A 22,003-nucleotide genomic window follows, 5' to 3' on the forward strand; every position below is an offset into this window, starting at 1 on the left:
TCTAAGTGAATGCTTAATAATGGGAAGGTGAAAATAATAACATACAATATATAGTACATTCACAGCTAAATTCCAACTTATCAGTCCATCCTTCATTTATTCAGTATCTAAGTGAATACTTAATAATGGGAAAGCGAAAACCAGTCATTCCTTAAGTTATATATGAGGATCCCCCTCATAGTTATCTAGCTTTGATCATTAAGTGACCTTAACACATATTTCTACTGTATGTATATTCAAATCCTTAATGAATTTTTGTAATAATTTTTATATCAACTATAATTCTGAGTTATTTGCTCTCTCTTAAAGCATTTAATATATATGAGGATCCCCTCATAGTTATCTAGCTTTGATCATTAAGTGACCTTAACACATCTATTTCTACTATATGTATATTCAAATCCTTCATGAATTTTTGTAATATTTTTTATATCAACTATAATTCTGAGTTATTTGCTCTCTCTTAAAGCATTTAATATTACAGATATTGCTGTACATATACTTTCCATAGAAGAATCCTATCTGCTGAAGAATACATACCAGTTGTTTTTTAAATTAGAAAACTCTGCAATAATATTGAATTAGATATATTACTTTTTTATTTATTTAAAAACACATCTTTCATAAATACATAATAGATGCATAAACAGCATTAAAACATGTGCAATAATATAAATACAACGATGTTATTATTCACAAAAACCAAGACAAAAGTTTGGTTTTTACAAATATTCTGTCCTGCCCATCTGTTAAAACAAGAAAAGTGGTTGCTTAGTGACAGAACCAAAGTGGAAGACTGAATACTTTACAATATCCAGGTCATTCCCTTTATTAATAAAAGTTATTAATTCATTTTTAACACTTGTTGTATTTAATCACATGCTTCCTGAGATATCAATATTACAAGATCATCCAAATAAATACAGATTTCTTAAACTTGTATGCTTTCAAATGTATTTTCAAGATCAGCAATTCTACAAGTATTTAAATCTCTGAATACAGCTCTGGTTATATAGTTTGTGAATATTAAAGATAAGATTCTGATCAGCTGTTCAACTTTTAGTGAAATAGTTCTTGTGTCAATCATGATACTCCAGTTGTAAGGTCTGAATTATGAAACTGTAGATATCTGTCAATTCCTCAATCTGCAAAGAAAGGTTTCCATTATTAGTATGGTAGTTGTAACCAGTATTTGGATATTAAGATGAACTAAATTATTTGTGTATATATATGTCTCATATCAATAACTTATCTTTAAGCTCAGTTCAATCATAAAATCTGCTTCTACCTATTCCTCCAATTTACAAATTGATTGTGACAAACCACATGCTGCTCTGATGTGGAGGTTATACTATGCAACTTTTTTTTGTCTTTAGTCACCCAAATCAAGCAATACATTCCATATCTGTATTTAAGTTGTAAGTCAGATTAGAATTGAAGGTAGTACAGGAAGATGGTTTCATAAATCAAGTGTGAGACAAGGATGTACATTATTATGGAAAGTGGCATTAAATCTGATATCAAACATGATTCCATACTAAAGTGAATAAGTGCTGTAATAATTTGGTATGAAAATCAGCTGTATAAGGTTATGTTACTGAGGGAAAAATAGTTCCTCTGCATCAAGGAGGCTCCAAGACTGCAATAGCAAATTATAGACAATAAATATCTAGGAAAAGCCGGTCAAAGACAAAATTCAGGAATGGGTGGATGAGAACAGGATACTCTATGGGGGTCAACATGGCTCTGTGAAGGGTTCATCATGCCTTAGTGATACTGCTAGATTTTGCAAAAGTGTTTGGCAAACTGGAATAAATGAGGCTAGGTATGAAACTGGCTAATGGACAGTTACCAAGAAAAAGTATGTGGAGAAGCAGAGTCCAGGAGATGGCTGGGATGTTGCAAGGCTCTGTGCTTGAACCAGTACTGTTTAATTTGTACAAAAATGATACACATGATTTGAAAGGAAGTATTCTGCAGATGATGCAAAATTGGATAGGATAATGGTTAAAAGGCAATGGTAGAGAGCTTATAGATGATTTAAATAGGTTGGCAGCATGAGCAAAAGATAATGGATACTAGTTTAATGTGGAAAAAGTGCCAAGTTATGCACTTTGGGATAAAAAAAAAATAAGCTGTGTACTTTATTGAGGAACACAGTAACAAGGTCATCATTCCTCTTATACATCCACATCTTGATCACTGTGTTCAGGTCTGGTCACCTGGGTTTCTTAAAAATGAATTGATAGAGAGACTAAGATGGTGAATGGTTTGTGAAATGCTTGCTACATCATTGATTGAAAACTACTAAAAGTGTTTGAAAGTTGTTAAAAGTGTTTTATAGGATTAATGAAGAAAAAATATTGCAACACAGTGAAGAACAAGAGGTCATCTCTGCAAATCGAGGGTGTGAAGAAGAGTGGCAAATGAAGATGAGTCAGCAAGTTCAAGGAGAGGTACAATAGATACGTGGATAGTTTGAAAACTCATCGTAGGAGATCCAAACTAAATGGAATTGCCCATGTAGTAATAATAAAATAGCCAGCAAAGGCAGTCTCCTAATGGCTCACACAAAAAGTTAAGCAAGCCTGAGTGCGGTTAGTAGTTTAGTTGAAAGGGAACCAATTGTTTGATGCTGCTGGCACTCTGCTGAGGACTGGCTATTCTCACAGGGTTAATTTTGGCCTGTAAATTGATGTATGTCAGACCTCTGTGCCCTCAGGGAATGTGGGGATATGACAAAAGTAATAATAAAATAGGTAGGAACATTGAAAACCTCACAATGCATCCTAAATGGGAAACATGCAAAAGTAAAACATTTCAACTATTTAAGCTAATATGGTAGGGAGTCAACAGTGTCATTCATTCAATAAGTTTATGTGGAATAAGCGAGAAACAATTCAAACCAACTTTAGCTAATGGATTTGAGAGCTGGGTTAGAAATAAAACAGTTGACCAAAGACAATAGTGTTTTGAGAAAGGAAGAACTTAACATTGTTAGCATTCCAAGGTAATATAAGGTGGTATGGTCACTTAAACAGAATGGAAGAACAAAGATTAGCAAAAGGTGTTTTGGTAATCTTCCTCTTATATTATAGCCTATTAAACCCGGTGTTAGTTATCATTTGTCACAAAAGTGTTAATTTCTAGGATGGGAGGGAAAAGCAGATCTAGGTAGATTAATACTTAGATCATTAATTAGTGCATCAGGGGTGCTTAAGGGTCAAAGCTATTTAACTGAGAGGAGACCTCCACATAGCCTTCAAAGGAATGCGGAGAAATTTCAAATGATGAAACAACATGACAGAATTTCATGCCGGCTGGGGGCGTCACCTGGTAAAACAAGGTCCCAGTTTCGCCATGGAACCAGGGCAAACAGTAAAAAGTCAGCTACTGGAACAAATTCTAAAACTTACCCCAACACAACATAAGAAGCCTGAATGGCAAAGAAATGGAGCCAGCTGAGGAATTGGATAAGTACCAGATCAGCATAATAGGGGTGACTGAAACAAAAAAGACAAAAACGGGTGAAATCTTTCTGAGCAATAAATACAAAATGTTATGTTTAGGCAATGCCAATCAAGGAAAAGAAGGAGTAGCCATAGTATTCAACACTAAATATGAGGCAAATCTTTTTGAATGGCAGTCTCAAGTAGAGTGGCGTGGGCAAATATGAGAATGGGGAAACTGGACAATGAGACTTATTTGTGCCTATGGTTCCACAGAAGGTTCTACTAAGGTAGAAGTGGAGGAATTTTTTTGAGGCTTTAGAGAAAGCAACTGACACAATGAAAAAGAAAAAGTTGGTCCTTGTGGGATCTAAATAGCAGAGTAGGAAATGATTGTCAGACATACAAAATATTTTGGGAAAATTTGGAGAAAAGAGCAAAGATAATAATAATAATCCTGTTCGATTTCTGCTCAGGACATGGACTGGTTATTACCAACACAATGTGCACAAATTCACATGGAGAGAAGATGCAAGGAATAAGAAAAGTCCCATTGACTATGTTATTATTGATAGTGATGTTTTCCCACTGATGCAGAACACCAGAGTGTACAGAGGATTTGAAATTGGGAGTGATCACTATTTAGTCTTGAGCAGGATAAAATTAAATTTCATATTGAAAAGAAGAACATGTAAGAAAGTTTTAAAGAGAATAAAAGTTGAACAGCTCTCAGATGTGAACTGTAGACTAAAATACACAAACATTTTTGAAAAAAAAATGAGAAAGAGTTTGACAGCAGGAACCAAAGTTTAGAGATTCAGTGGCAAGTCCTGAAGAAAACATTGATTGATTCAGCCAGAGAGGCATATGGTGAGGTTGTCTGCTAGGATAGAAAAATCAGAACTCCATAGTGGACACAGGAAGTTAAAGAGGGAAGCATATCAAAAGTTCCTGGCAAATAAGTCAGCTTCTGTGAAAGAAAGCTAAATACTGTGTAAAACTAGCTAAACAAAAGTCATGGGAGGACTTTGGCAAGAACATAGAAAATAAATATCAAGAAGGTGGTAAGATATTCTGGAGGTTGTTAAAGAAGCTTAGAAATGGAGGAAAGGGTGCTGTAAAAGAATTAGAAATGATAAAGGTGACATGAAAACAGGAGAAAAAGATATCCTTGAAGTATGGAGTAATTGCTAAATGAAACAAGCAGTGATAGCACAGTGGTAAAAAACACTCAACGGGCATAGAGTCAGGAATACATTTCCATACTTGAAGTAGAAAAAGCCATCAAAGGCTTGAAATGCAGAAAGGCAGCAGGAGTAGATGATAGGCGACCAGAAATGCTGAAGTATGGTGGTATAAAAGTCTTACAGTGGCTGCACTGCATAGTTCAGAATGCCTGGACAGAAAGACGAATTCCCGATGATTGGAGTATAGCTCATAGTACCCATATACAAAAAGGAAAATAAAACTGAATGTGAGAATTACAGTGGCATTTCATTACTGAGTGTTCCTGGTAAGATATATATACAAGTATACTTGAGAAGCAGTTGAGAAGCTTTGTGAAGAACAACCTGGATTCAGGCCAAATAGAGGCTGTCAGGATCAGATTTTCACTTTATGACAGATAGTTGAGAAATCATGGGAATATAACAAAGATCTGTATTTAAGTTTTGTAGATCTGGAAAAGGAATATGACAAGGTGCCGAGAGAGAGAGAGAAGCTATTCAAAACGCTACAGTTATATGGTGTTAACGGGACATTATATCAAGCAATACTTAGTCTTTTTGAGTTGTAAGTCAGCAGTTAGAATTGAAGGAAGTACAGGAAGATGGTTTAATGTTAAATCTGGTATGAGGCAAGGATGTACATTATCTCCTCTGTTATTCATTATCTATATGGATCACATTATGAAGGAAAGTGGTATTAAACCTAATATCAAAATTGGAGATGTTAATGTCAGCTCTTTGCTTTATGTGGATGATGTTATACTTATCAATAAATCTGCTACAAGTCTGCAAGATTCCCTGACTAAATTGAATAACTGTTGTGATAGATATGGTATGAAGGTCAGGAATAAAAAGACAAAGACAATGAAAATATCAACCGTATTGTAAATGGAGCTTATAGAACAAGTAAAACATTTCAGCTCCTTAGGCACGATTTTTAATGAAGATGGTAAGTTAAATATGGAAATAGACAACAGAATCAACAAAGCTGGTATGGTCAGAAGTCAATTGAATAAATTTATATCGATTTTATTAGCCAAAACACTAAATTAGCTGTATACAAGACAGTGTTTAAACCAATTTTAACTTATGGATCTGAGAGTCCTGAGGAAGCAAAATGAGGAAAGAACTTGATATTGTCAGCATCCAGGAATGCATTAGCAGAGCTAATCTCAGGTGGTTTGGTTCTCTTAAACAGAATAGTAGAGGAAAGATTAATAAAACAAGTGTTCTCTGCCAGGTTAGCAGGAAAACAACTCAGAGGAAAACCAAGATATAGGTGAATTGATACAGTACAAAGTGGCTTAGACGATAGAAATATAACACCTGATAATATTGGAGTCTTGACATTTAACACTGATTTGGAAGAAAATTGTAGATGTAAATTTTTCATATCGTACTATCATATCCTGTACTACCCTCAAGGGGTTGTACAGGATATCAGGAATTTGATAATGATGAGAAGTGACTCAGACTGAAATATAAGATACAACATACTAGAGCACTGAGAGATAACAGAATTAGAGAAAATTTGTCAACAGAAGTTAGCAATATAGCAATATATAGAAGGTGCAGAGGACTGGTAACAAATAAAGGGCAGAGACAAAGATGTGGGATGTCACCAATCCAGTTTAAGATTTACCTTGATGCAGTGCTCGCACATTGGAATGATTCATTTAGAGCTATTGAAACTGAAAACAGTGTCATTCATTCACTATTGTTTTACCAAGATGAAATATTTGGTGAAGAAGGCAGAGAGTTAGATCTTCTTCAGTAAATCATTTCAGATACTTAGGATCTATTATTAAAAAGTTGGGAACGTGTAAGGAAAGATGTAGACGACCGTGTCAACCAAGCCCCTAATGCTATTAAACAACTCAATGATGTATTATGTAATGTATTATAGAGTTGCTTTTGATTTGTAATCTCCATGATTACAAATCAGAAAATTTGTAATCATGGAGAGGAGGATTACAAGGCAACTGCTGAACAGTGGAAATGACTTTAAAAGTATGGTAAGTAAGTTAGTTAGAAATGTTAATGTAAGCTTTTCATGTGGTAGTATATCCTGTTATGCATCGCAAGGGTGTACATGAGGAATATGCCGTATGCCGATGATAGTGTTCGATATTATTTTATAGATTAGACAGCTGAATGAAGCAGTTACATCGATGAAAAGCAATATGCTAAATGTGTCTTTATTTCTGTTAGCTATTTTAATATGTAAATAAGACATAAAGAAATGTTTTTAAAAATTAAAAAAATCAATTCCATTGTCACATTAATCAGCCATGAAATGCACTATAATCTCTGCTCTCGTCTTGAATATTGGCATCTTATCTGGTAACAACATGGGTTTGAAAAGCCTCTTAATGTTAAGCACCTAATTAGGTGATGTATAAAGGAATCCTCAGCAAACTTCATTGGTGGTTACTTCCAAAAACTTTTTTGAATGAAAAAAAAAAATCAGCACGATCTCAAGATGTATAGTTAATATCCTAAATGCTTTTTCCTCAAGCAGTAGAAAGACACCTCAGTTGATTCTGATCTAACTTATCAAAATAAAATCAACTGCTGCTCTCTCGCTCTCCACATCCAGTATAGACATATCTATAGTAACTTCAACAACAACAAAAAAAAGCTGGAATTCCTCATCTGCTACCAATGCCATTTTTCACTATAGCAGAGATGCAGGTTGACTCGACTGAACAAAGTTTGTAAGAAGTGTTCATAAATATTGCAGAGACAGCTTGTTTGGGAATAAATAAAGTGGAGTTGTTTATCATTCTGTTGCTTTGTACTGAACAGCATCTTGGATTTGGGACAACTTTTGCAGATGATTAAACTGCTTAACTCTTGTCAAGCAGTTGCTCTAGTGAAAATCTGTAAAAGTTGTCTCCCAAATCCAAGATGCTGTCTCTGCAATATTTATGAATACTTCTACAAATGCAAGGTTGACTTGTCCGGTCAAGTCAACCTTGCATTTCTGGAGATGTAGTCTGTTTCCAAAGGAGGAGGAAATGGCAACTACACCCACTAATGGTAGATGACTATAATCACCTAATGAAATACCACTTTTATCCTGTTGACTGATGCTATGTTGATCAGTAGAGCAGGAGTTCCAACTTCGGTCTCTCCCACTCTTCAAACATATAGAAAAATCAAGAGCCTTCTCCATTTTTAAGGATACAGCAGAAAGGTTTGGCTGGCTGCAAGATCATAGCAGTATGCAAGGAGCACTACTGAGATCATGTAATAGCATGGATGCTCTCTGCACAGGTGGCATGTGCATGCCAAAAAGTATCTCCTTCCACTACACATTGCTTGCTCTTTCTTTGTCCTACCTTTCAAATATGAACAGTAAATAAACATGAATACAAAAAAAAAAAATAATAATCCAGACATCTAAACCTGACTTACTATTTTTGACTGAACCCAAATTACAGCTGCAACAACCACAGTCCACACCTCAACTATCCAAATGATTCTTCTCTAGCTTAAGTTTTGATTTATATCATTCATCTGCTATTGCTACAGCTCCAGTTGGACTCCTTATCTTTCAAGTTCCCCACTTAATTACCTCGCTGTTTGAGTCTAAGCAATGAAACTGAAGTAATAATCTTCCTTGATGACTTTAATATCTATAACTCAACCTAAAACAGATTTATCTGCTGATCAGAATACCAACTGGATAATCCTCTCCACCTACCTAATATTTTAGATCTTTTCTTAACCAGTTTTCCTTCCACATACACTGATCATAATCTCATAAAAGTTTCAACTCTGGCAATACAACAATGCTAAGTAGGAAGACCTTTGTGACTTTGACCCTCCCAGATCTGATATTTCCTGTGATCATGTTACAGAAATTATCCATTTGGAATGAGAGTTTTCATTCCTACCTGATATTTAAGCTATGATTCTCCAACACTGATCTCCATACCATCCTGCAATGAGATGATAACAACCTAGCCACTTTCGCTGCTTCTGAAACATAGTTTTGTTTTTCTTCTTGCCTTACCTATAATGCTCCACTAAGCAATGAATACCAAATCTCTCTCTCCTTGGATTGATACTTTCCTCTAGTCTTTCCTGGCACGTATACATCACTTTAGTTCCCAAATAAGTTGGTATTCCTTTTCATTTATGGCATTACTTTTCATCTGTCTGGCTACTAATTTTATAAAAATCCCATGGATGCTATGCAGCAAAACTAACATCAATTCTCCCAAATCTGTAATATGAGCAACAGTAACATGTATTCACAGTTCAACTGCTATTCCCATTCCACTTGCTTATGTTCTCTTGAACAGCTTTCCCCAGATGTATCCCACACATCATTAATTTGCTACAGGTTCTGCAACCTCTTGTGTATGGAAGTGATATATATATATATATAATGTAACCGGTCTGCATCAATTACAAAATTCCAAACTCTTTGTACACTTACTATTGCTGTGATGCAGCAATAGGACATGAGAGCATAGATAGTTCCTGAAAACATAGTTTCAGTCTTTAATTTCCATACATTCACAAGTATGAAAATGTTCCAGGGCAATTATAAAAAGATGTATTTTTAATAGCATTCTTGTAAGCAAAATAATTCATTGCAGTAATTTAATATGCACCCTTCTCATGCTGCAAAACATCTGATTTGAAAGAGGCAAATGTAGAACTGTCAAATGCACAAAAGCAGATGAACTTATGGTGCATCCAATTTCTGTTTCTTCTGTTTATGTAAACAGGAAGGAATGTTCTACACAGCCCTCCCTCACACAGTTTTTCCATAGAATTATGACCTCTAAATCTTCCTGTTTCTTTAACCACTTATCCAGTGTTTTGTTACGGTTTTTTGTACATGCATATGACAGAAGCTTGCTGATTGCAAATTTTGGGCATGCATTTACCTTTAGAATCTAAAGTTTCTGTTTATCTAATATATAATAATAATTTTACATTTCAACATTAATTACAACTCATAGCTATTTTCTGTGAGATGAAATTACCCCAGCTTAGTCAAATATTAAGTCCAAAATTAAATAACAGGAAATCAAGAAAATTATCTTACAATTTTTGTAGTAGGCTTTCCATGTCCATGTCCTGCTTTTGTGTCCACCCTGATCATTAATGGATTAGTCTGAAAATAAATGAAAGTTAAGTGCATGTGCAGTAATCTGTATATGTACTTATGATCAATTTTTTAAATAAAAAAATAATTCTTTAGAATATGATGATAGCACTGAAAGCTACTGTCAATGCAGAAATTTTTAGGTGTGTAAAAAACATTAGCTACTTGAAATATTAAATATTAGTATCCAAGCATGAAGAAATTAAATAAATCCTATTCATAAAAAGTTATACATCAATAGAATAAGGTTTCTGAAAAGTGCTAAAGACCAAACATGACACACTATATTTCATGCTAAGAAAGACCAAAGGTTAGAGTTATCCCAAGAAGAGAAATGTCATCTTGTTTAGAGATTTAGATGTCATTAAAATAAGACAAGGTGAAGTTTTGCCAGCACTGAAATTAACAAAGTTTTCAGAACCCTATAAAGAATGGTTCTGAAGATCAGAATTCAGAGTTGTAGAAGTTGACAATTTGTGTAATGTAAGACTTGTCAAATGAGAAAAGAGTGTAGCATACTGCCATTGCCAAAACTTTGTATTGAATTTATAGTTAATTGGAAAAGGCCAGGGGGGGGGGTGCTTAAGGGAGTACTGGTACTCCCTTAAGCACCCCATGAGGAGACTTCCACATATAGCCTTTTAAGGAAAGTGGAGAACTAACTGGGGCTTCTGACCTAATGTTCAATCCTCACCTTCTCGTGGTGCACCCTGTTAGGTTTTACCTGGATACTGAATGAATGAGGACGGGCTGGCAATTTGGGATTTAGTTAACCAAATTGTATTATTCTTATTGGCTTCCCCCTGCTGGCATGAAATGATGGTACAATATGACAGAATTTCATGCCAGCAGGGGGAAATCGCCTAGTTAAACAAGATCCCTATTGTTTATGTCAGGGAACCAGGGCAAACAGTGAAAAGTCAGCCACTGCACAACCCCAGAACATGCACCAACTCAACATCAGTACAAACAAAGTAAAAACTTCAATGTAAAAAAATGGAACTAGCAGAAGAATTGGATAAGTACCAGATAGACATAATAGGCATGACTGAAACCAAGAAGACAAAAACAGGTTAAAGCTTTCTAAGCAACAAATACAAAATGTTATATTCTGGCAATAACAATCAGGGAAAAAAAGGAGTAGCCATAGAATTCAACACTAAATATGAGAATATTCTAATGGCAGGCAATATTCAAATAGTGATGTGGGTAAATATCAGAATGGGGAATTGCACAATAAGACTTATATTTGTGCTTATGGTCCCACAGAAGGTTTTACCAAGGAAGAAATGGAGGAATTTTTTGAGGCATTAGAGAAGACAGCTGGCATGAAAAAGGAAAGTTGGTCCTTATTGGAGATCTAAACAGCAGAATAGGAAATGATTACCAGACATAGTTATTGGAAGTTGTTCCACTTGGTTATACTATAAATTAAAGATACCAAGAAATTATATACTTTATATACCCATAAGGATATGTGCTTTGCATTATGAGATACTAAGGCAAGTGATGTGAAGTCTTCAGCTTCTATATACGAGTTGACCCAGTCCTGAAAATATTTCAAGTGCAAACTTTGTTTGCTTACACTTGGATAAAGGATTAAACCAAGTACGTAATGTCTTGGTAACTTTAATTTATACCGGACATGGGAAAATTTGGAGAAAACATGGATTAGTTATTACTAACACCATGTTCCAACATAAAAATGTGCACAAATTTACATGGAGAGAAGATGTAAGAAATAAGAAAAGTCTCATTGACTATGTTATAGTAGATAGCGATGTTTTCCTACTAGTTTAGGACACAAGAATATACAGAGGATTTGAAATATGAAGGGATCACTATTTAGTTTTAAATAGGATAAGATTGAATTTCGTATTGAAAAGAAGAGTGTGTAAGAAAGGCTTAAAATGATTCAAGTTTGAGCAGCTTTCAGAAGTGAACTGTAGACCGAAATGCACAAATATCATTGAAGAAAAAATGAAAGAGTTTGGAAACAAGAACCATACCTTCGAGATTCAATAGCAAATCCTGAAGAAAGCATTGATTGACTCAGCCAGAGAGGCATGTGGTGAGGTTGTTTGTAAGGACAGAAAAATCAGAACTCCATGGTGGACTCAGGAAGTTAAAGAAGAAAGCATATCAAAAGTTCCTGGTAAGTCAGCTTGTGCTCTTAGAGAATACATAGAAAAATGTAAGAAAGCGAAGCACTGTGGAAAAACAGCTAAACGAAAGTCATGGGAAGACTTTGGTAAGAACATAAATAATAAATATCAGAAAGGTGGCAAAATATTCTGGAAGCTATTTAGAAATGGAGGAAAGAGTACTGTGAAAGGAATCAGAGATGATAAAGGTGACATGAAAACTGAAGATCAAGATATTTTAGATGTCCAGAGTAATTACTTTGAAAGACTGCTAAACAAAACAAGCAGTGTCAGTATCATGGTAGAAAACTCCCATCAGGAATACATATCCATACTTGAAAAGATCCATTTACCTGCACACAATATGTGCAACTAGAAAGAGAGAATGCTAGCAACCCAGTTGAAGTCAGAAGATAGGTAATGACACACTATAGTGACATGTATTTAATGCCAACTTGGATCTTTCACTTTCATCTGCAGGCTGCAAAGCCAGACCTTACAGAAACCCAAATTTCACCTTCAAGTCCTACTCATCTCAATTTTTGCAGCTCACTTTTTTGATCATTGTGGACTAAAAACCTACCCCTTGTTCTATCAAATTCATTTGATTCAAAGATTCAAGTGAGCTGAAAACAGAAGGAAATATACAGTAATTTATTGTTGAGCAAGCCATGGAGAATCAAACTGAAAATTGTAGCCTCAACTACCAAACTATTTCAAGACACACTTAGCAGAATAATGGTAGCAAGATTTATTAGCTAACCTGTTATTCTGCAGACCAGTCACTCAATAGTATACTAGAATCTGGTCTGCAGAATAACATTTAAAGTTGTATCCTCAAAAGAAATGTTGGGTTTTTCCATTATGCCTTACTTGAAAACATCAATTACTGCATGATGGAAAAAATAAACCAAGTCTTTGACCACTTTAAGCATCCATTAAGCAAAATTGTGTCTAATAATCACAGAAACTGCTTACATTCAGTCCTAGCTTTTTTCCAGCCTGATGATTAAGGGACATATATAATATAAGTAATTTTAGCCACTATTTTATAGATAACAGCAGCTGGTAGTTTCTTAAGGCAGAAGGAGATTCAAGGAAAAGCTTTTCATATTTATATTTGCTGCAACAGATGGAGTTGATTTCTATTGAATCTACTTCTCTCTAACATCAACAAATTTGGTAGCTTCCATCCTTTGTACTTCAGTCCAACAGCCAGGGATGCTCATTTTAGCCAACCAGGGCATACTATATTTAGGACTTTAGACTTGCTCTCAGTTGACATGTTTCAGCCTCATTACTTAGTGTAGTACCTGCATGCACATATATTATGTGTTCCCTGGTGATGGCAATTTGACTCTGCTGAAATATTAGAAGTAATAATTAAATTTATATTAATATATTCGTCTACATTGTAATTTCCTTCAAAAATACAGTTATAAATATGTTATATTTGCTATTGTGAGGTGAATTAAACGATGCACATTTTCATAAATATACAAACCAGATGTACCCTTGATCTAATTGTCTAATGGGAGTTGAAATGAAAGTTCCAAAGGAGGAGTTGCAAAAAGAGCAAAATCGTTCCATTGTACAAGAGTAATGCTGAGTGAGAGAGAGAGAGAGAGAGATGTTTTTCAATTATAGACCAATCTGTATAACTGCAGTTAAGGCAGAGAGACAGGTTTGGGCTTTTTTTTTTCCTTTTTTTTTAAATACAGGATGAGATCTTGCTTTTTATGAAAAACTAACAAATGTATAAACAGGAGAGAACTCCATATATTTACATAGACATATATATATATATATATATATATACAGTGTGAGGAACAAACAGCCATGGCACCCACCTTAATAAGATGTAGGGCCTCCTTTCGCTGCAATGACTGCAACAATCTCATGGGGCATACTTTCCACAAGTGTATGATAGTGATCAATGGGAATTTTGTACTATTCTTCCAGTAGGCATGTAATGAGGTCCTGAACTGTTGTGGGGTGGAAATCCCTTGAACTCACTCAACATTCCAGTTCATCCCACTGATGTTCAATAGGGTTGAGAAGGCATCTGTTAGAACAGTTAAGTGAGGTGATGTTCATGTCTACAAACCACACAGTTACAGCAGCAGCAGCCTGGTCAGTTCCATAGAAGTGCCACAAATTAGGAAGCATTGCACTATCCAGAATGTTTAGTACTTCTCGGAGTTCAATGTTCGTGGCACCACAAACAAAGATCTGTGGCCAAACCAAGAACAGCAGGACCATACCATCACATTGCCATCTCCGAATTTCATAGTTGGGGTTACACACTTTGGTAAGAGACATTCACCAGACATCTGCCACACCTGCACCCATTCATCTGCTCGGTAGAAGGTATAGTGTGATTTGTCACTCTATAACACAGCTTTTTAAGCTTCAATGTCCATTGCACACACTCTTTGCACAACAGGATGATGCTGCATGTTGTTCAAGTAATGTGGGGCTTGCATATATGGTCCTACCATGGAAACCCATGTTGTGAACCTCAGTTCTGAATGTTTCTGTGCAGATTTGTGTTCCGGTCGATGCCTGGAACTCTGCATTCAATATGTCAGTCGATGAATGGTGGTTTTTACATATTATTCTTTGCAGCACTCTACGGTCACATTCGGTGAGAGTGGTGGGTTGTTTATTGTGGATAGCACTTGATAGGTCTGCAGCATGGCATTCTATCACAACTCCTCTTTTACACTCAATTAGTTCCCTTCTCACAGTGCTGACTTGGGAGCATCATATTCCTCCAATTTATACTAACTACAAACACGGCACAATGCACCTTGCCCATGAGGGATATCTATCGACGTCTTTCCAAGCCGTGTATATTTACATTCATGACATATTTTTATACATACAGTAGTATTTGAGCAGACTGCACTGTCAAAATATGTTGTTAATGTAAAGGATATTAAAGAAACAACATGACAGATATGCTGTTGGTTTAACTTAGACATCCTGTAGACTCTGCTGACTCCATGAAGTCTTAATTAGTAATGACAGGAGGTTAACAAAACTTTTGTCTTTTCATACATATTTTTGTTCTGAAATAAATAATTATCAGATATCCGAGTGTAATAGATATATCAAGTATTCAACAAAATATGGCAGGAAATGAATACATAAAAGAATGAGACAATTCGGGTTAAGATACTACCCATGATATAGAAAACTGTCAAAATCACAACTTCAGATTAGAGCAACCAAAAATATCAAGAATAATGTAAATGAAACAATAAATTGGGTATAAAAAAGCAGTAAAAGCAATCAATTAGTTCACAAATTCCAATTTTTAAAAAGCTTAAAGTGTTACCTGTTTTTCGGAACTTCCAATTGTATATTGTAATTCTGCAATAAACTTCATTGAATGAAGAGGCACTACTCGATCATCATGGTCAGCAGTGAGTAGCAATACTGCAGGATATTGTACTCCATCTGGTGACAGCCGAATATTATGCAAAGGTGAGTACCTAACAAAAAAATCAAGGTTGACTGGATTTGACGTATAAAATGTTATTGGTAAAAATGAGAAACATTTCAAAAGCATATAAACATGAAAGATTGAGAATAAAATAAAAGATAAACATCCATTACTGTAGCAAACTGTTCTGAAGGCTACTAAAAAACTTGAAAATAGAGGTGATTAGCAAGGTGAATAACATTGCCTTACAAGCCTAACTGCTCTAGGTGGTGGAAATGCCAAATGAACTTCTACATATCAACTTTCATCGCCTAATGAAACTGCATGCAATGAAAGTCATTTACCCAATGAAGATTCAAGTGGCTACTGCCATGATTAATCTCCAGAGTAGGATCTAAGGTTTCTATCTCACCCTCTCCCTTTCACATACAGAGTGGGAATGAAACCCTTCATGCACATATTCAACACACTGTAATTAAGGAGCCAACACTTCCTCGGTAAAGCAGTTCCACAGACTGGTGGCTAAATAGTACACAAGAGGATACCCAACAGATGACGAATAAACCTGCTGCCATTTACTCTATCAGACCATGCCTGCAGGGAGTCCAAATATATAGCAGAGTGCAGAGGTACTATCAAGGGATGTATAGGATGTGTATCCTTGACGGATATATAGGATATTATGATAGTATTACACGATGAGGCTTATGCTAGGGGCCATCATCCAATGGGGATAATAGACCATGTGGACAGGCTCCGGCAAAGGGGCAGTCTAGCTCTTAGAACATGCATGGTCTTGACAGAACTTCTGTGTAAAATCTCACATGATAAATAATTTATCATGTTCGTTTTTCTAAGGAAATTACACATAAAAAATTGTCATTATTTGTATTATTACTATAAATCCTTTTGCATGTCTTCTTCCTTCCATGGTATTAAGTTTAATGGCCTGTTCCAGCCTCACACCACCTTTTCAAGGGGCTTCCTCTACTTCTTTTCCCTTTTTGGTTTATAATTTAGTATTCTTTTTTGGTAATCTTTCTGGAGACATTCTATTTACATGTTGGATCCATTTGTTTCTGTAATTTTCCATTGTTTGTTGTTGAAGTTCTTTTAAAATATCCGCAATTCTTTTTTTATCTAATTTACTATAGCCTGCAGTTCTTAAAAATTTCATTTCTGCTGATGTTATCCTTTGGTAACCTATTTTCTTCATTGTCCCTGTTTCACTTCCATATAATATTACAGATTTTGCTAAAATGTTGAATATTCTTAATCTAGTATTTCTTTGTACCAAATTTGGCTTGAGAATATTATTAATCATGACTAGTTTTGGTGAATTTACTAATTTTATGTTTTGAATCAGTTTCTTCAATGTAACTTATATTACAGCCGAGATAATTAAAATTGTCAACTTGTTCAATTGGTTTGTTGTTTAGAACTATTTTGCTTCTTATTGTTTCCCTCCTTTAAATGCCATAACTTTGTTTTTTCTTTTTTCGGAAGATATTTTCATGCCGTATTTGGCAACAATTCTGTCAAGATTGTAGTGAGCTAAATGTAATTTGTCTTCTTTGTTAACGATTAAAATTTGGTCATCTGCATATAGTAATGTATTTAGATAGTAATTTGTTTCAGTTGTGTTCTTGTATTATTGATACACTGCAATTCTTTTAGTACGAGATTGGTCTGAAAAGTTCTCAGCCTCAACCATAGATGGCAACACTATCAACAAGATTTTTTTTTCCTAAGTTGGTACATCTGTCATAAGCATCCATGTGAAATTGCAAGTCATTCTATTAAGTAGTTTGTTTTATACAGCTGTCTGAAGCAAAAGTGTTGTCTGTATCCCTTGAAATGGATAAAACTGAGTATCACGAGGTTATAAAATTCTTTGTAAAAGAAGGTTTAATGCCAAAAGAAATTCATTCGAAGTTCATAAAATTTATGGGCACTCTTCTCCTTCATTTTTGACAATTAAGAAATGGGCTGCCGAGTTTAAACATGGTCATAGCAGCCTTGAAGAAGATCCACATGAAGCACGTCCAAAAAGTATAACACCACCAGAAATCATTGATCAAGTGCATGATATGGTATTGGATGACTGACGAGTCAAAGTGCATGAAATTTCTGAGACTATAGGTATTTCAAAAGAACGTGTAGGATATATTTTGCATGAAGAATTGCATGTGAAAAAGCTTTGCACAAAAGGGGAAAATTTGCTCACAGCAGATCAAAAATGCACTCGCATGAAAATCTGAACAGTGCTTGAAGCGTTTTAACAAGAATAAAACTGATTTTGTGCATCGATTTATTACTATGGATGAGACTTGGATTCACCATTACACAGCAGAATCCAAACAGCAGTCAAAGCAGTGGACAGAAGCCGGTTGTTCAGTGACAAATTAGACAAAGTCGGTTCTATCAGCAGGAAAGGTCATGGCATTTTGTTTGTTAATTATCTTGAAAAGGGTAAAACAATAACCGGGGAATATTATTCTAATCTTTTAACCAGATGAGATGAAAAAATTCATGAGAAAAGAATTTTTCTGCAAACCAGTTTCCAGAAGAAAAAATTATCTTTCATTAGGACAATGCACCTACCCATAAAGTGTTTTCGCAATGGGAAAATTAAGGGATCTGCACTATGAATTGTTGGAACATCCACCCTATTCCCCAGATTTGGCTCCGACTTCTATCTCTTCCCAAAACTAAAACTCTTCCTCACTGGTCAGCATTTTTCTTCAAAATTAAGCAGTGATTGCAGCTGTAGAGGCAGATCTTACTACCTCTACAGCTATTTTGTAGATCTTACTGAGAACCACTACAGGGATGATAATGGTGCTGGAGCATCGCTGGAATAAATGTATTAGTCTTAAGGAAGATTATGTTGAAAAATAAAAATAATTTTGAAATTATAAATTTTTTTTTTTTCATTGTTAGGCCGAGAACTTTTCAGACTATCCTTGTATTTCGTTTATATATATATTAAAAAGAATTGGAGATAGGCTGCATCCCTGTCTTACTCCTCTATTTATTTTTATCCACTCTGTAGGTGTGTCTTCGGTTTCACTGTTATGATGTTATTTTTATAAATATTGCCGAATGCTTTTATTAATTGTGGAGGTAATTCTATTTTAATTAATATTTCAAAGAGCTTATTTCTTTTTACTAAATCAAAGGCTTTTTCATAATCTATAAACGATATGAGTATTTAGGTTAAATTCTCTCTTTTTCAATTAACTGTTTTAAAGTGAAGACTGAACCAATGCATGATCGACCCTTTCTAAATCCATTTTGTTCTTCTACTAAATGTTTTTCAATATAGTTGTTTATTTTCTTTTTCAAGAGTGCTGTGTATATTTTATATCCAGAATCCACTAAACTTATTCCTCTATAATTTGAGCAATTTGATTTATCACCTTTTTTATAAATAATAGGTAAAATAATTGATCTTTTCCAGTCATCTGGAGTTGTTCCTGTTCGTATGTAATAATTTAATTACAAAGCTTTGTTAAACAATTGTGATGCATGAAGTATGACTCATCACGTAGCTGTGTTAGTAAATGTCCATATATGGGAATTTCAAAAGACACGCAAAGTGTGATGTCATCATACTGATGCATGACCATATAATGGAAGTTTAGAGACATGTGCACAATGTGAAGTCCAGGCCTTTATAAGCTCTAGAGTGAGAACTTCGTCTGAAGGTTTTGCCTTCTTTCTCTGGGCCCACCACCACGTGCAGTCTGCCACTGGCTGTCAAAAGAAAGAGGTCTTAGGGTTTTGCCTTCTCTTACCTGGATCCACTGTCAGTCATCAAAACAGAAGCATCATACGTCTTGAATTCACCTTCTCTTACCCGAGTCCACTGCCACATGAAGTCCACTGTTGGTCATTGAAAGAGAAGCAGCATACACCTTGGAGTTTTCACTTTCTCTTACCCGAGTCCACCATCACATGAAATCCACTGTCGGTCATCGAAAGAGCGGCATCTTACACCTGAGGTTCTTCGAGTCCAGTTCATTCCCTGAGTCCACCGCCACGAGAAGATTGCTGTCTATCGCTGGTATAGGAACCACTTGTTGTGAGGTTGTTATCGCCACATTACCGAATTAAAGGTTCAAGAGGGTACAGAATTATTGATGACTCAGACAAAGGAGATGTTCAGCGGGAGATCAAGAGTGAACCAGCAAAAAAGGAAGAAAGATTGGAGAATTTTCATGTGGACTAAAGATTCATGTAATGGACAATGTTGTAAGGATAAGTAGATATGTAATAATTCCAAACAATTCACCTCAAGTATGTCTCTGCTTGTACTTCTAGTGTAACGATGTCACTCAAGGTGTGCTTTACATTCAAATTGTATAAGTTTGATCAATAGGATATACTAAATTGTATTCAGGCTTTAAGAGTAGAAGTGTAGGAGAACTAAAACTAATTTAGAGACATTTGTATATAACTATGAAATGTGATTCAATTGTATAAATATGCTATTGTGAACATTACGTTGGATTGATTTTGTCAATGTGTTGCCCCTAAAATATTCTAACCTGCATAAGATTAAGTAATGAAAAGTTGAGTATATCAATCTTAAATTAAGATCAAGCCATGATGAATTAAAGTAAAGATTAACTTTAGTGGGGAATAATAACAATATCTTCTTTGTCTTCACTTTAGAATCTTATAGTTTGTCACTGAATACATAGTCTAACTGGATCAGTCAAAAAACAAATAAATTTGTTAGACTATAGAGTGTGAGCAAAAATAAGATATAGTAGAATATAGCAAAATGGCGACAGCCGACATTTTATGACACTTAAAGAAATAAATACAGATGAAGCAAGATTATTACATTTGTATGCTGCTGTATAAGCTAACTTCCCATCAACAATTTCCCTCCAGCTTATTATTCATCAGGACTCTGATATGATCTGATCTTATATTTCATTCTTCTAAGGCAGTTTTGTAATTGCATTAATCTGCCTTTGCAATTACAAGTTGCATTAATCTGCAACTTGCAAGGGTGGGTCTTTTCTGCCACCCTTGCAAGCAGCTACTGTTTTTTGCTAACTTTGTAACTTATTCTTTAAGTCACAAGACTACCTTAGGTTAGGTCTACTCTCACATTGCTGATGCTAACAATGTCAAGTTCCTTCCTAATATCTACATGAAATTGGCCAGAAGAACACACATGATTTAATTTACAAACATAATATACTCGATTCATAGCCTCAGATGGTTCAGCCACAACTCAAAAATTTACTTTCATTGATTAAGCCTGAAGGGAAACCAAATTATTTGCTGTCAGTAATCTAACAAAAATTGGGTGCCTGAATACCAGATAATCCTCATTCTCCAAACATCCTGCCTCTCCTCTTGGCAACTCCAAAAATAACCATCATCAAATTCCTGCCATGTACCCTCAAGGGGTGTACAGGATATGACAATACTACATGAAAAAATTACATCATTACTAACTTCCTATCTACAATTTTCCTTCAAATCAGTCTGTTACTTGTCAAGACTCCAACATTATCAGATCTTATATTTCTATCGTCTAAGGCACTTTGTACCGTATCAATCCACCTATATCTTGGTCTTTCTCTGGGTCGTTTTCCTGCCAACCTGGCAGAGAACACTTGTTTCACTAATCTTTCCTCTCCCATTCTATTTAAGTGACCATACCACCTGAGATTAGCTCTGCTAACGCATTCCTGGATGCTGACAATGTCAAGCTCTTTCCTAATATCCTCATTTTTAATATGATATTGCCATTGATGCCATCTGTTCATGCCTATAATATTTCTCAGGACTCTCATATCTGCGGTCTCTAGTCTTTGGTCAAGTGTTTTACTTCTGACCCAGCTCTCAGATCCATAAGTTAAAACTGGTTTGAACACTGTCTTGTATACAGCTAATTTAGTGTTCCAACTAATTTCTCTCTTATTTCATATGAATTTATTCAATTGACTTCCCACCATACCAGCTTTGCTGATTCTGTTGTCTATTTCTATATTTAATTTACCATCTTCAGTAAAAATCGTGTCTAAGTAGCTGAAATGTTTTACTTGTTCCACAGGTTCTCCATTCACAACACAGCTGGCATTTTCAATGATTCTGCCTATTTTCATTGTCTTTGTCTTTTTATTGCTGACCTTCATACCATATCTATTACAACAGCTATTCAATTTAGTCAGAGAATCTTGCAGACTTGTAGCAGATTTATTTAGAAGTATAACATCATCCGCATAAAGCAAAGAGCTGACATTAACATCTCCAATTTTGATATCAGGTTCAATACCACTTTCCTTCATAATGTGATCCATATAGATAATGTACATCCTTGTCTCACACCAGATTTAACATTAAAAAAAATTCCTGTACTTCCTTCAATTCTAACTGCTGACTTACAACTCAAATAAAGACTGCAGCGTATTGAATAGCTTCTCTCTTGGCACCTTGTCATATGCCTTTTCCAAATCGATAAAACTTAAATACAGATCTTTGTTATATTCCCATGATTTCTCCACTATTTGTCGTAAAGTGAAGATCTGATCCTGACAGCCTCTATTTGGCCTGAATCCAGCTTGTTCACCAAGCTT

The 22,003-nt window shown here is 35.2% G+C and overlaps 1 protein-coding gene across 1 annotated transcript in view; it reads right to left on the reverse strand.

The window, feature by feature from the left end:
• Nucleotides 1-576: 576 nt before the first annotated feature.
• Nucleotides 577-22,003, reverse strand: part of LOC150105711 (prolyl endopeptidase) — a 156,013-nt gene continuing 134,586 nt past the window's right edge. Inside the window, exons 17-19 of the mRNA XM_090395028.1 lie at nt 15,291-15,447; nt 9,744-9,812; nt 577-1,145 (exon numbers count right to left, since the gene is read on the reverse strand). Of these exons, the coding sequence (XP_090251154.1) occupies nt 1,080-1,145; nt 9,744-9,812; nt 15,291-15,447 (292 nt within the window). The 3' untranslated portion in view covers nt 577-1,079. The remainder of the gene's footprint in view (nt 1,146-9,743; nt 9,813-15,290; nt 15,448-22,003) is intronic.

Source organism: Typopeltis vanoorti, chromosome 6 (assembly GCF_054136105.1).
Source record: "Typopeltis vanoorti isolate ZY-2024b chromosome 6, IOZ_Tvanoo_1.0, whole genome shotgun sequence".
Lineage (NCBI taxonomy): Eukaryota > Metazoa > Arthropoda > Arachnida > Uropygi > Thelyphonidae > Typopeltis > Typopeltis vanoorti.